At 40.7% G+C, this 14,732-nt stretch overlaps 1 protein-coding gene across 1 annotated transcript in view; it reads right to left on the bottom strand.

The window, feature by feature from the left end:
* The window catches only part of nbeab (neurobeachin b), a 138,068-nt gene that overhangs the window by 87,314 nt on the left and 36,022 nt on the right, over window positions 1–14,732 (bottom strand). Inside the window, exons 23-26 of the mRNA XM_030067259.1 lie at window positions 12,759–12,820; window positions 8,622–8,686; window positions 5,528–5,636; window positions 2,970–3,136 (exon numbers count right to left, since the gene is read on the bottom strand). Coding sequence (XP_029923119.1) covers window positions 2,970–3,136; window positions 5,528–5,636; window positions 8,622–8,686; window positions 12,759–12,820 — 403 coding nt within the window. The remainder of the gene's footprint in view (window positions 1–2,969; window positions 3,137–5,527; window positions 5,637–8,621; window positions 8,687–12,758; window positions 12,821–14,732) is intronic.

Below are 14,732 nucleotides of genomic sequence, written 5' to 3'. Positions count from 1 at the left end.
TTGATAGTGTGTCATTACTGGGCAGGGAGCTGTCTTGGAGAGCTGTATCAAAGCCTCCTCGTTTTGATTTAGTGCGGCGGATCAATACAACCCTATACTGTTTCAATTTGAGGACTATTGATTTTCCAGCGCTGACGCTATATATGTGGGGACATTCATCATCAAGCAAGCATATAGTATGATCTAACAGGCCTCCATAGGGTCTGATCTGCTTATTCTTCACTCAGGTCACATGACTGCAAAGCAACTCCTTTTCCAGCATTGTGCAAAATGTCTCCTTGTCATATGCTATTGTCTTATGTTGCAGAAACACAATCTCTTACACTGTTTGGCAACAGCAGCACAGGGGGGAGGGGTCACTGTTTGCTATTCAGGACAGTCACATCTAATGCACTTCCTATAGCAGGTCAGGTGTTTATATCCATTTGATTAAAAAAAAAATCATAAATACATTTAAAAATGAGCAAATATACACTTGCAAAAAAGAGAAATGCTTGTGGTCATGGTTTATAACCATGACCAAAAGCAATCCTTGTTTCTGTCTCCTGCCTTAGAAGAATTTTTGTTTATAATATATTCTACACAAATGATCAATAACCTATGGCATGTCTCCAGGCAAAACTTAGGAGTAAAAAGGAAAGCAATCTCTGTGCATGAGGGTGAAAACAAACATTAATAAGTAAAGTCACGCACAGACACAGACACACACACACACACATGCACACAGAGTCAGTCAGAAATAACAGACAGCCTCTTCAAAATGCTTGAGGGCTTTATATTTTACAAGAGCAGCATAAATGGGAAAGTTAATGTAGCATTGAATAAGACTAAGCCGCTGAACTGCAACACTGCCTTGAGCTTGTGAGCATATTGCATCATTTTTCTTCGCCAGCAGGTTACCATTAAATTTGAATTTGTTGGAAGTTTTGTGGTATCATTTACAATGCACCCACGCTCAATAACCTTTTGTTTCAATGCAAATGCTGTGCCTCTGAGAGGGTTTCCATAAATATTTGAACAAGAGCCCAGAATCCAATCCAATACATTTTGCCATGGGTACTTCTGCTAAGGTTCAGTCAGTTTTATGAAAATCCTTACTCGAGTGCTATGCATTCTCACATATAGCCAAAATAATTGAACATTTAACAATATCTGCAATATAATATCTGTAATAATTTATAAAATATTTTTTTACAAATAATAATATAATGCATATGGTGCATGCATGAAAAAACAAATGTAACTGCTCATGACATTTGTTGTTTTTTTAACAATAAGGCAGTTCAAAGATGTAAATTCAAACCATAAAAATTAATTACACCAGCTAGCATAGTTTGTCTTGACAATGGTAAACCTGGTTTAAGATATGAAACAAACTCAATTTTAGCGAACATGGTTGAACATCTGCATTGTATTTTCAAAATTTAATAATAAAACCAAAGCTACTGTTTCAGCATGGAGGCAAAATTTGTTTTGGCAAATCAGTAACGGTGGTTTCTGAAAGCACGGCAGTTCGTGTGGAACATTCCCTCGATCTCCTGGCCTTTGCAAGGATGGGGTTCACGGTGCAATTAAAAACGTATTTGGGTGATTATCTGGTTTATCATCTTATTTTTTTAAAGCTCTGCATCTGACATGCATATTGTTTCAGCCTTTTGAAAAAACAGCACTGAAACAAGCCCTGCCACAGCATTGTCTAGAGTCATGTAAGATAAACTGAGATTAAACAAAGTGATTTAACCCCATTGTTTGCCTGTTACAGTCAGCTTTTGATTTTAATCCTGTGTCTTTGTGGTGCCATGTGGCTGTGATGCAGGCTGTGTATGGAGAGTGGCGGGAGGCAGAGCAGGGGAGCGGGTTGTTTTAACAGGACCCATGGGGAAGTCTCCAACTACCACCAGGTGCTGTGCTGTGTTACTGAGAGGGTCACTGAGTGCCTGGACAACACTGCAGAAACGCCCCAACCCCCTTTTTCCTCCCTTTTCCACCCCAGCCTGTCGGTCGACCGGCCAATCAACTGTCCCCAGGGGATTAAGCCACTCCACACTGTAATTGCGTTTGCTGACCCGGTTGCTGACCCTATTGGATCCTGGGAAAATGACATTAACTGGTGGTCCTATGCCATCACTGCTGAATGTGGTGAACAGGTAACTTTTGTCCTCTAGACTGGACCTTGCATTGAGCAGCTGTGGTCCCAGCTAGGCCTTAATATGACCCATATTGACCTGAATGTGCTCTTCATGTGGGGCGGGTTTCAAAGTGGGGTCTGGGGACACCTAGGGGTCCTTAAGTGGCTTCTTGCCACCCTCCTCTCAGCAAAATGAGGAACAGCTTAATTTTGCTATAATTTAATTCACTGGAAACTGTTACGATGCAAAACAAATTCATGACTAATTATTTTAAAGCTGCAATAATCAAAATTGCAAAGTGCTGATTTAAAAGGTGTACTACCAAGGACAGTTTAGACTCAACTGACAAAAAACACGGACTAAGCAAATAATCTATTAGTGACTTGTGCAGACAATGAGAACCATGAGGACTCAACCATCAGGTTATGTACTTTGTCCACTTTAGCTGACCATCTTCAACTTTGCATGCTGTATCTTTAAGTGAACACTGTTCACACTCACATGGCAAAAAACATGGAATAAACATGTAACTTGATGGTTGAGTCTCAACAGTTCTCATTATCGTTTGACACGCTGATAAATTACGTTCTTATTCCACAGATTTTGTAGTCCTCATTTTTGCGGTTTCCATTATGGCAGCTTTGCAACATTTATTTTAATCTCACTACTGTTTCTGTTTATAAGTGTTCAAATAAGACAGCCTCACAATATAATACTTACAAACAGATATATCTTTTCATATCAGTCACTTCAAATGGTTTCCATGGATGAAAATCAACTTGGGGTAAACATCATAAATGGAAAACGTATGAAAATCCGGGTCCTGGTGTGAGGACTCACCTCTGGGCCAGCGTCCCCCAGGCACCATGCTTGTTGGTGAGGATGTTGACGATTTTCTGTTTCAACTGGTTGGCTGTCACGTGGTCTCTGTGTTTAGCAGCACTGATCAGGTGATCACACATCTTCTCTTCTTCTTTTCTGTCCGCAGTGTACTGGGCACAGTTGGACTGGATTAAGATTTTAAAATACAAGGAAGGAAAGAAAAAAACAGTGTGAACCTCATAGTATATTTATGGGTTCAGGTACAGTATCCACTGCCAAAAGTGATGTCTGACATTGCACTAATAGCATGTGAAATTGTTTTACTTGTATAAAGCCAGTATAATATATAACCTCTAATGGAGCATTTGTCACATTGAAAAATGTTAGGGTTTCATTCAACACACTTGAGTGCATAAAGATATTAGTGGACAGCTGAGAGATATATTTCTGCTCCCTTAGAGGAATGCAGTAAATCATGGTGAGCCCATGAAGGAAGTCCATTCCCTAAATGTGGACAGATGAGGCTCCACGCTGCGTTGCTTGGTGCTCTTAGAGAAGAAAGAAAATACTCTAATAGGTCCACCAAGAATATGTTCTGTGAAGGATAAGGGAGTTACACTATCATTATACTAAGGGTCATGTTATTGTCCCTTGGTATAATAATGGTGTAGAGCTTCAATCTGCAGCCATGTTTTCTAACAAGAAAAATCAGCAAAGATACTTTGCCTTTTGCAGTATGTGAAAATGAAGTATACATAAATTAAAATACAGTGTATGCATTATATCAACAAGTCATCCACAATAGTCTAAATAATGCTTATAATAAATGTGTATGTGTTATATTTAATATGTAATAAATGAGTACAGATACGCAGAAGAACAAAAGCAAGTGAAAAATGATTACTTAAAAAAATTACCAAAAAAATAAATAAAATGACATGAATAAATATTTGTAGTCTGATAATGTTTTTAAAACAATTTTCAGTAAGTGTTCCAGGTGGCTAAAAGTAATCTAGAGGAGCACATCTGACTTTATCTGTGCAGCTAAAATAAGATTGTCTTACTATGCCACCCTGGGGGGATCTCTTGCTAATATTCAAAATCTAATTTGCTAACAGAAGCTGGAAGTTAATTGAATTTCCTGCGTTAAATTTGAATTCTGTCAGATATTATACTTCAACATATTCTTCATATGGCAGATAACTCAATCTCTGCTTGTCATCTCACGTTACCATGTGATGCTCTGACAAATATCAAATGTTATTTATCACTTTAAAGCATATGAAGCTTTGCCCTGACACCAACTTAATTGTAAAAATGTCTTATCTGTGTCCTGAATCTTCAATCTTGGAGAGTGGGTAATAAAGTAATGTCACACCCAGATGAAAAGTGTAGGCTGTCTAGAGTTGGCAGACAGAACGGATGGGGCCAGGTACACTTCCCCCTTCTCCTGACATTGCATATCTAGCCGTCTCTTCCAGTTTATCTAGCAGGTCAAGGATCCTCAAGAACTGTATATCAAGCAGCTGTTTGAGGATGGCTGCTTTTCCCAGATAAGAAACTCATCACTCCTCACATGTATAAGCTGCTAACAAGAGGTGGAGCAAGAGTGTGTGTGTGTGTGTGTGTGTGTGTGTGTGTGCGCGCGCGTGTGTGTGTGTGTGTGGGTGCATGCATGTACTTGTGCACACATGTGTGCAAGTGTGCAAGGTTGGGGTTGATCACACAGACAGACACACAAAAACCATTTGTTTTTATGTTCCACCTCCAACTATTTTTATCTGTTATAGCCAGATTTATTTATTTAATTATTCTTTATTTTTGAAACCCATCTCTTGTTATGTTTGTTGCATGTGCCATTCCACCAACAATGGCTTACAACAATAAAGATAAGGTCTTTTTGAAGGAAAGTCACACAGCTTTTTGTTTGAGTGCTTTCAAAAGTAAGTCTTGCCATTAAATTGTAACATTTTTCTCCTCATGGTGTTCTGAAGAGAGAAAATCATTAGACGGAAATGAAACCTAAATACTCATTACAACAAATAATATTCATAAATTGCTTCAAACAGTAGTTAGCTCTCCCTTTCATGTCTGAAACAGAAGTGGTTTGATGTGGGTGGGCTAAATTCTGTCTCAGGAGGTTTTCTCCTAAATTGGTGGGCAAAAGCTAAGACCTAAATCCTATAGTAATATTTCTGGTGTATCACTTTGCATCCAGTGATTAAATTCCTTTATAAGGATTTATATGGTTGAGGCAATAATCCTAGAGAGGAGACAAAGACAAGAGTACTGAGTAATACACAGTAAAATTGCTGCTTTATGCTAATAGGATTTGTCTAAAATTCATTAATACATTGATGCAATATAATGTTTTCACAGCAGATGGTAGAGCTTGAATGTACTACAGTAGTTCACAGAAGGAGTGTTCTGCCTTGGTGCTTTTCACAACTGCATGTTTGAGCTGTTTGCTAACTGTAGCATGTTATATCTGACTCTGTGTGCAGTTGTTTGATTCTAGGCCAACTTCTGTCATTCATTTTGGAGATGCAAGTCAACATCACATAGACGTACTGTACCTCAAACTCAGCGTGCTTGTGGACATCCTCTGCCCGCTGTCTATTCAGGATGAACTCAGCCTCGTTGGCAACTCGAACAATATGGTCCTTCATAGCATGGCACAACAGCCTTTAACAGCATAAAGACAGTTAAATGAAGCAGGTTATGCATAACTCACAGACATGATATATTATTTACAAGACAATACAAAATATTTAGTGGCTGTAATCCTTTATAATGACACTACTATGGAAACAGCATACGGTAAAGCAAATATAGTTTGTCAGGACTGTGCAACATTCTGCAGGCTGAAAGAGCAGACAAGTAAACAGCATCATTTGTCTGTGTTATGTTGCGAGGCTGCAGGTCAGTGACAGATCCCTCTGTAGCATTAAGGAGGGAATGGAGTGTCATTAGAGCACTGAAGCCTGTCTGGCACATGCCTGATTGACTGAGCATCCCTTTTGCACTGACCAGAACGGCAACCCAGCCCCCGAAGTGCTGACAACTTGGGCCATGGACAACTTCTCACACGGATGACTCTGGAGGCTCCCTGGCCTCCGCCCATACTTACATTTAAATTCCAGTGTCTTTAATAATTGAAAGCACCCTGGCTATTGTGTGTAGATTACATGCCATTTTACACACCATTAGGCTAGCTTTGTTTTAATTAAAGCAGCCTCTGTTCCTCTCCAGTGCTTGATACAGATTGTAATTTCCCTCCTGTCCCAACGAGCAGCAGTAATCCCGAGGCTGCGTTCATCAGCTGCTACTGCCTCTTTAGCTGTTGACAAGCACACATTTACAGATAGTCCCTCACTGTTCAAAGAGAGGGGCTGGAAACCCCAAGCTTGTGTTTTGAAACTGAGAAAAAAAGTTTAGCTACAAACTAGCATTTACAAGGAGATCAAATATCAACCCTACAAATCACTGGATAAACTCTAAATAAGCACTAAATAAGACTTAATACACTTAATTTTATAGTATTAACATATAAAACAAACAAAAACACTGCTGGTCACCAATGTATTCACTCTGACATTATAACAGATAGCAATGCATGTCGGTTCATAATGGTTAATTCAATCCTCTCAGAGTTTCACACACAATTCTTTTTTTTTTTTTTTTCACAGAATTTCAGAAAAAAATGTTGATATGCAGATTTAATAGAACACTCATTTTTTCCATGTTTTCAATGTCATTCACAGTTTCGATCCACTCAGTCTGTGTTGGAGGTTTTCCCTGTAGCCATTTTTGCGTTACTGGTTTCTTGCTGGCTGACAATAGTATTTTTAACAGCTACTGGGCTGGAGCGGCTAAATGATCTGCAATATTGCCAAGCCATTTCATCACCAAAGATGTTCTGTATCACCCTAGGCAATTCCTGACAATAGGTCCAAATTACTGGGCAACTCCCAAAAATATGAAAATGATCAGCCAGCTGTTTCACATTTTGTCCAACATGGACCTCTTTCGATCTTACCTGTTTGTACATATCTAAACTTGGATTTATAAAGGACCTAATCAGATTCCACTGACGAAAATTCTCTCCGTATATGTGAACTGGTGGACGTTTATGTCTTTTTTTCTGAAATGTGAAGTCCAGATTCTCTCTCAAGTTTCCGTTTATCTTTAATTTTGTACATATCAATAGCATATTAATCCTATTTGCTTCATATTTTCTCCTTGATATTATTTTTTCATTAAAATAATCTCTGGAAATTATGTTTGAAATGCTTTTTTTTTTTTCTGGTACACCCAGCAGCGAATGTGTGAACTGTGAAATATGGCACACTTCACACTTCTGTATGAGATCAATTTTCAAAATTTACTCTTCTCACTTGTCAACCCAATTCTCTTCTAAGTTAAAGAATCCATACTGAGATTGATTTTTTTCTTTAGTTCAACTGCCAGCCAATTCATAGCACTCAAAATCTTAAACTGTTCTAATTATAAGGCGATGTAATGTCACTCTCTGGTATAGTTAAACATGCTTCTATTATATATGCATATGTAAAAAAGAAAAAAAAAAAAAAAAAAACAGTACACAGATATCAACCTAACCTAATCTAACCTAACATGACATGACATAACATTGCACAAGTTGAGCCAAGTTGGCGCCAGCACGTTTGGGGTTTGAGGACACTTTATTTTTAGTGTTTACAGTGTTGGCAGAAAAGAAACAATGTTGTACCTACTTTTGATTATATCTCAATGTGATAAAGTAGGGCAGCTCTCTGGCATGGATGATGTGTGGCAAGTATAGTGCAGCGAGCTAGGGATGTGCTGGAGAATGTTGTTGTGACGGTCGTTAAAGTGATTAATTATAACAGCCCCTGATCAGGGCATTTTTAGTGAGTTTGAAAGGGGCGTCGATGCAAAATAGTTATGTCACAAGGCAGAAGAAGAGCATACATCTACTGGATTCCCCATATTGAAGATATAACATGTGTGCCATTAGGGCCTCACGATGGAGAGGTAATGGACTCTGGCTAAGGAATGGCTACCTCTAGATCTGTCTAGTTAAGCTGAGCAGGTGTGCACAGAGTTGAGATAGACTGGGAAATTATGTATCTGTCAGCAGCACCCTGGACAGCGCCGTGTGGCCCTACTGACTAAAGCTCTTTGTTCCAGGTCCAGCGGGGGACTGGGAGAAGCCTGGCGGGGCTAAGGCAAGAGCCTGAGCAGAGGAGGGGCCTGGCCAGATGGGTCAGCAGATGGGCAAGGAGGCTGAGCTGCCCCTGATCTGCTCTCCAGAAAACCCTGAGTCTGGCCACACCCAAAGATGAGAGAAACAGAGATAGTGGGATAGACAGAAGCAGCAGGCAGGCACAGACACAGAGGAAGGCAGGGTGACTAGATGATATTCTTGATTTTCATACTTCTTCTTACATGCTGTCACTCTTATTTACTTTTACCCCCTTGAAGAGAAGTCAACTGGGGTTATGGGGTTATACCTCATCTATGCTCTGCCACTTGGTTAAAACAGCCCTCTCAGGACTGCTAGTGGAAGACAAAGACATGACTAAAGCACATACTGATAAAAGATGAATGAATAAACTATTGCTTGGCAGTATGATTAACCTTTATGTGTTACCCATAATGGATACCTACCGTCCTTCATTGATTAGCTCAATAAAGGCTAGACCAGCATTCTTCTGTATGGAGTTCTGCCACTCCTGAAATGAAAAAGGTTTGTGGTTTGTGGTTAATCACCGGTGTCACTGTGTTTTTCAAGCTGTAAATGCTTAACAGTTCTAAGTAAATAAGAGACCTCATTATATCCTTATAAGCAATGTTAGATGTGAGTAATAAAAATCGTATCACTGTGGCAAATTTTCCATAAAAATCATGAGGAGACAATAAAGTAAGAACAACAGTAATAAAAAAAAACACTTTCTCTAAAGCATTGCAAACTACAATATTTGGAACATAGAATACAAAAAAAATGGCAGAAGAGAATGCGTATTATAATAACATTTTGATTCAATATGTAATATAATCTTCCAAAGATGCATGGAAAGAAAAACATTTCACCAACCAAAGTGCAAGGCTCGCCTACAGTTTAGATCGCATTAGATTGCTTGTAATTCAAGTAAGTATAGAAAGCATTTAGTTCATATATCCTCTCAAAAGAAAAAAATGATGGCTATAAAAAGCTGAAATTGTGCACTGCATGTGTGACCATCCTTTCCTCCTCTGTGAAAAGATCTGTAAACACAGGAGAGATGTAATTGTGGGATGAAACTGTATCCTCTCACTTAAATACAGCCATTTCCTCTGTCCCTTACAGTGACAGATTACTGAGCAGACTCATCAAGCCCTGCAGTGTGCGCCTGGAAGGGAGCCGAGCTGTGGGCCTATGGTGCCAGCACTTGCTCTCTCACAACATGCTCTGGAAATGATTAAAAAGCAGTTTGAGAGCGCGCCTTTCACTGTGGGAACCTAGGCTCTCCTGTACCCTCACTGAGGTGCAAATGGAAGAGAAAACAGAGAAGGCCACAGTTCAAAAGAAGAGGAAAAAAGAGAAAAAAAAAATTAAATGGAAAAAAAGGTTTTCAATTCACTTGGTGGGCCAAGTGTCAGTAATAAAACTAACTGAAGGCTATTCACATAAGGAGCTTTTGAACATCACTTTGCATTTAAATACTAACAATTACTGTTCTTATTGTCACAGAAATAGTGCATGGGGATATCTAAATCGCATTTATAGATGCCAAATACCGTGGAATATATACAATACCAATATACATGTATGATATATTGGAATACATACAATGCATACATGTGCTTTGAGAATGTCTAAACAAAATAGGCTGCATTTGTTGTGGACACTACAGTACAGTACCACAATAAATGACATTGACATCGTTATGATCATTATGTATGGGTATGTGTTTTTGTACACAGTTGTCGTGCCTGACACATACTGGTTCATGCAAGAGTACACAGTCTGACCCTACAATGCGTTAAGTCGGAGAGATGGTGCTGACAAACTGCTGAGCATCTGGTCTCCAAATGTTCCCCGTGACCCCCCTCTCTCTGCTACAGTATCCGCTTGGAATAAGCTGTTCCTGATTTGGACAGGGATCATGTACAGCCCGTCTTCTGAGCGTCCACTTGCACCACACTCACGTGACAAAAATAAATACGGAAATCAAGGCAGATGTGACACTTGGGCAGTGCCAGGAAAATGACATCAGGTCAGTGGAGGTATAGCATGAACTAGTCAAACTCGCTATCTTGTCTGAGGTACGTGTGGTGACAGCCAAGATGGCACTTCAGAGGATTTCTTTTTCTTCTCTTCTATATTTCCTGGAGAGCAGAGATCCCAAAGGAGGTTGCCTGTGATTGCAGAGATTTAGGGAAAGTCCTCAGCTGCCCATTTGAAGGGAATTAGGCCTGACGTGCACCTCCATAAGAAAGCAATGTGATCCCTCATGTAAATGCAGACCATGCCCAGAGCACAGCACCTCTGGCCTTGGGAAGTTTGCTTAGGAGCGTGGATAAAAAAAAAGCAGACATCTACGGTAATCTTTGACACATAACATTGGGATATGTTGGGTGTTCATTGATGAAAGGTTCAGCTAAGGTAAAGGTAAAATTCTTACTACTGTCTTTGGAAAAACCCACCATTGTTTATGGAGCTAAACCCACAGAAACGGCATCCTAGGAAACATACAGCATCATTGTTTTTTTGTTGGCCTTGGAAAGACTTTCTCCCTTCCCACTTTCATCTTCCTGAAATTCAGCAGGGCACTAAGTATTTGTGGTGTTTCAATCCAACCTGTCAGTACGCGGGAGCTTTTTGCTTTTATCTGCTCTGCTCTGCTCTGTTATACTCTCCACATCTGGAGGCCTTCCATCACTAAATCTCCATGGCTCCACTCTAGATCCCCCCTGTATGTTTAAGCTGTTACAAGAAACAGAGCTGCTTGACCTTTTCATTCAGCTGCCCAGGCTGAGGAGAGACACACAGTGTCTGCAGCCGTGGCCAGCCACACGATGATTGCTGTGATTAGTATGCATAAATAAGAAAAGGCAGATCATTAGCACAAATTTATTCATAAAACTGACAGGTCACAAAACAGAAAGGGACTAAAGGTCAGGTGAGTGCCCTCCCTGCTGTCTCTGAACATTAATGCTGAAAAATGTGAGGGATGAGTTGAAGTTGTTATTTTACAGTGATGTCGGCCAAGGCTCACCCTGAGTCTGAGAAGGTTGCTTTGCTTTCTGAAAATACTTGAAGCATGTGAGGTCAAAGACATTGATTAGGAATGTTTTGCAACCTTATTATCACTTAGAATAAATACTACATTTTTTCATAATAAATCATCTTCTTCTTTTCCTCCAAAAACAGTAATAAAGGAGGTACATTCTCCACCAGGACGGCCATTTCCAACCATCCCAATATGGGTCTCTTTTAATCATATTAGCTATCAACTTAACTAGACCCATTACTAGCACTGTGGTGTTAGTATACAAAGTAATGGCTCATCCCTTATCTTAAAGGTTGTAGAAGGACGGCAAGCGAGGGGTCCAGTTTCAAGGCCGCCGTGTCTGATCGATATCTCAGCCTGGGTTTCATCCCCAGAGCCCCTAATGGCAGGAACCTCTGGAGCCGCAGTAATGCTATCTGTGTGAAGGGGGGATGGACTCAGACCCTTAACAGCATGCTGACGCTCTCATCCGCAATAAATCCTAGAGCTGGAAAAAGGCAACTTCCCAGAGACCCACAGATACTTTAGCGGCAGAAAATACGCACAAAAAGAAAAGGAACGCATCCCCCTAAAAACACTCAAAAGAACAAAGATAACTCAGTCCTCGCTGTCCCTTTTATGCAAGTGGAGGAATGCACCTTAATAATGGCCTTCTTGTAACAGACGCATGCATATGTAAGCTGCCGAGCGCCCCGCTGAAGAGGGGCTTTGGACTATGGACACCGTGGAGCACAGAGAGTGGCAATCCACCTCCTCTGGCCTTGCTGTCTGGATCCACAAAGAGGCACCAAGTAATGGCTTCCTTATGGGCTCCCGACACAAGACTGATGGGCTGATGGAAGGTATGTTAAATATCTCCTGTTCTAACTGCTACATTGGGGCTTTGACCTTCTCCGACACGAGGGTTTAACAAGAGATTCAGAGGGTCAACGTGGAGGTGATCAGTCACTGGCAGCTTTGCATGAGGTGGAGCTGATTCTCTAAAGGAGGGCTTGGGATTAAGGCTCTGGGGTGTAGTGAGAAAGTCACTGGATTCTCAGCAAGCTGCTGGAGGCTGTATGTCGTCATTGGTTTGGATGATTAACTTCTGGAAAAGGTTACAAAAGAATAGACTGTACTGATAAGCAAAGCTGCAGCTGAGATAGAAAACTTTGATATTTGACAGTGCCCTTAGCTTTACATTTTAAATTAAGACCATTTACATATAACTCCAAAACGTCAGCAATTTGGAATGAAAAACGACTGAATATTGTGTAGTTTCTTTGCAGAAAATATGTCCTTTACGGGAATATAAAGATGCACATCAAGGATGAATACATTGTCCATGTCCAATATGCCAGATCCTGATATGATTGTCTCATTCAATCAGAGGGAAAACTGGTTCCTTATTAAAGACATGTACTTGTTGTTGAGAGAAGATATTTTAGGGAGAAATCAATAAGGAGAGAAAGAGGGCAGTAAAGATCTACATATGCAGAAAAGATGAACGATTGAAAGATCGGCTTGTGAGAACATAGGAAAAAAAGTTCACCTGAGAGCAAAGCAGCATGACAAGCTCCACCACTGAGGTGCTTGACTTCATACACACCAGACCTGCGGAGGCAAGAATAGACAGATCAAGGGCACAATTAGACATTTACCATCAAAATTCTCTCATTGTGGTTATTTAGAAGAGGTGATGCTATTGAATTTTATTCTGGAAAAATAATACTTTGGTCAAATGATTAAGTAGCCTATTGTTTCCAGCAAATGGAAATTGCCATGTTTTTGATTGTTGTGCTTTTGTGTATTAGAGTCCAAAATGCATTGTAGTGGCTTGTGGTGACCATCAAATGTACTGAGTGAAGATAAAGGAATGTTACTGACATCAAAAGACACAGTTATTTCATTGTTTGAATAGTTCATTACAGAAGTGTAAATGTTATTCTTAATTAAAAAAAAAAAAAATCCAGTTTCTGACACGTCAAAGCAAGAAGACACTATAGTGTTCCTGACATGAAGTAACTTTAGATAGTGAAATAAAAAGCAGTTTGAACTTCTTCCTCTATGCCCATAATAAAATGTAAAATATTGAATTTACACCTGCACACATCCTCACACACAAATATGCAGATTCATTCCAAGAAGAGAAGACAGACATTCACAGTTTCTCTCCTCGTCTCCATTCTGTAGACGGTGAGCTGCAGAAGCAGACAGTGCTCTAATGAAACAAGGGGCAGGTGTGAAAGGCTCATTTGCAGAAACAATGTGTGGACAATAGTGTGGACAACATGGTTTCATGGAAGATGAGGTGTCAATCAGACGAAAGAACAGAATATTTTGAATGATGATTTCCTATTGTATATGTGGTTACCTAAAAAAATCGGAGATGACATGTGTCTGGTAGTCTCAAGAATACTACGGTGCATTTTGCTTTCTGTGGTATTAAGATGTACCCTAGAATGCAAAATATTCAGGCTATTGGAAGGAGAACAAAAAATGTCTCTTTTGGGTGATGCCTCTACATCCATCTCTATTCATGAGGGGAGACTGTCCAAGGGAGCGTATTGTAAATACTCCGAGAGGATGTGACCCCTCTCTTGTACACAGAGTGCCACAGCTGACCTCTTGTTATAGCAGTGACATGCTAAGCCATAAGTCAGTCCGGCCTGACACAGGAGTCAGGTGGCCGGCTGACCCTGGCCTTATGCTGGTAGACAAACTAAATGCATTCTATTTAAACACGACCTGCCAGTCCTTTCCTGTAAACAGGCCAGGGTTAAGGCGAGGGTGAATGTGGCATTGTGGGGCAATGTGCTGGCAAGCTGGGCCACTCAGGGGGCAGCAAGAAGCAGGCGGCAGGCATCACAACAGGAGCAGTGTTCACACGGGGCCTCCGCCACCAACTCCAAGTGTAAAGCTCAGGGTGCACTCAACATAATTGCCACAGTGACCACATGTCTGCAGGGGGGTGAAGAAGTGGGGTGAAGCAAGGGGGCACAAGGGGCACCGGGGGGCTCGACCCCAGGCGATCTAAGGAGTGATGGATGGCTCGTAATTACTGGTAAATGGAGCGCCTTTGCACTACAGCACAGTATTTCAACTGTGAGCCTGGGAAGGGCTGGGAGGAAAGGAAAGTGAGGCAGTGAGGAACAGCAATCTCTTCTTGTCTATTTGGACAAAGGTCATTATAACTAGAACAGTGTGGAGCAGCTCTTTCACGAGAAAGATTTTACGTGTGTGGGCTCATCCAAACCTATGGGTTTGTTTGGTCAGATAAACCTGGCCCGATGCTTTGTGAGGGGTGAGGGTGTGAGGATGCACCATTTCGCAGACCCAGAGAGGGTTAAAACGTCTGTTGAAGAGCACTAAGGCGCAAGCTGTCTATCTACGACCTTGTTTGTGGGGTTACACTCTCAGCTCAGGTCTGGTTTGTCAGCTTGGCCAGTTTGCTGACAGGCTTTGAGTGAAAGGATAACAGACATATTCACACTTGTCAAGGCTACCTGATTTTTCCTTCCATTCC

This window comes from Myripristis murdjan, chromosome 13 (assembly GCF_902150065.1).
Source record: "Myripristis murdjan chromosome 13, fMyrMur1.1, whole genome shotgun sequence".
NCBI classification, from domain to species: domain Eukaryota; kingdom Metazoa; phylum Chordata; class Actinopteri; order Holocentriformes; family Holocentridae; genus Myripristis; species Myripristis murdjan.
This window is presented reverse-complemented; position numbering and strand designations above follow the sequence as displayed.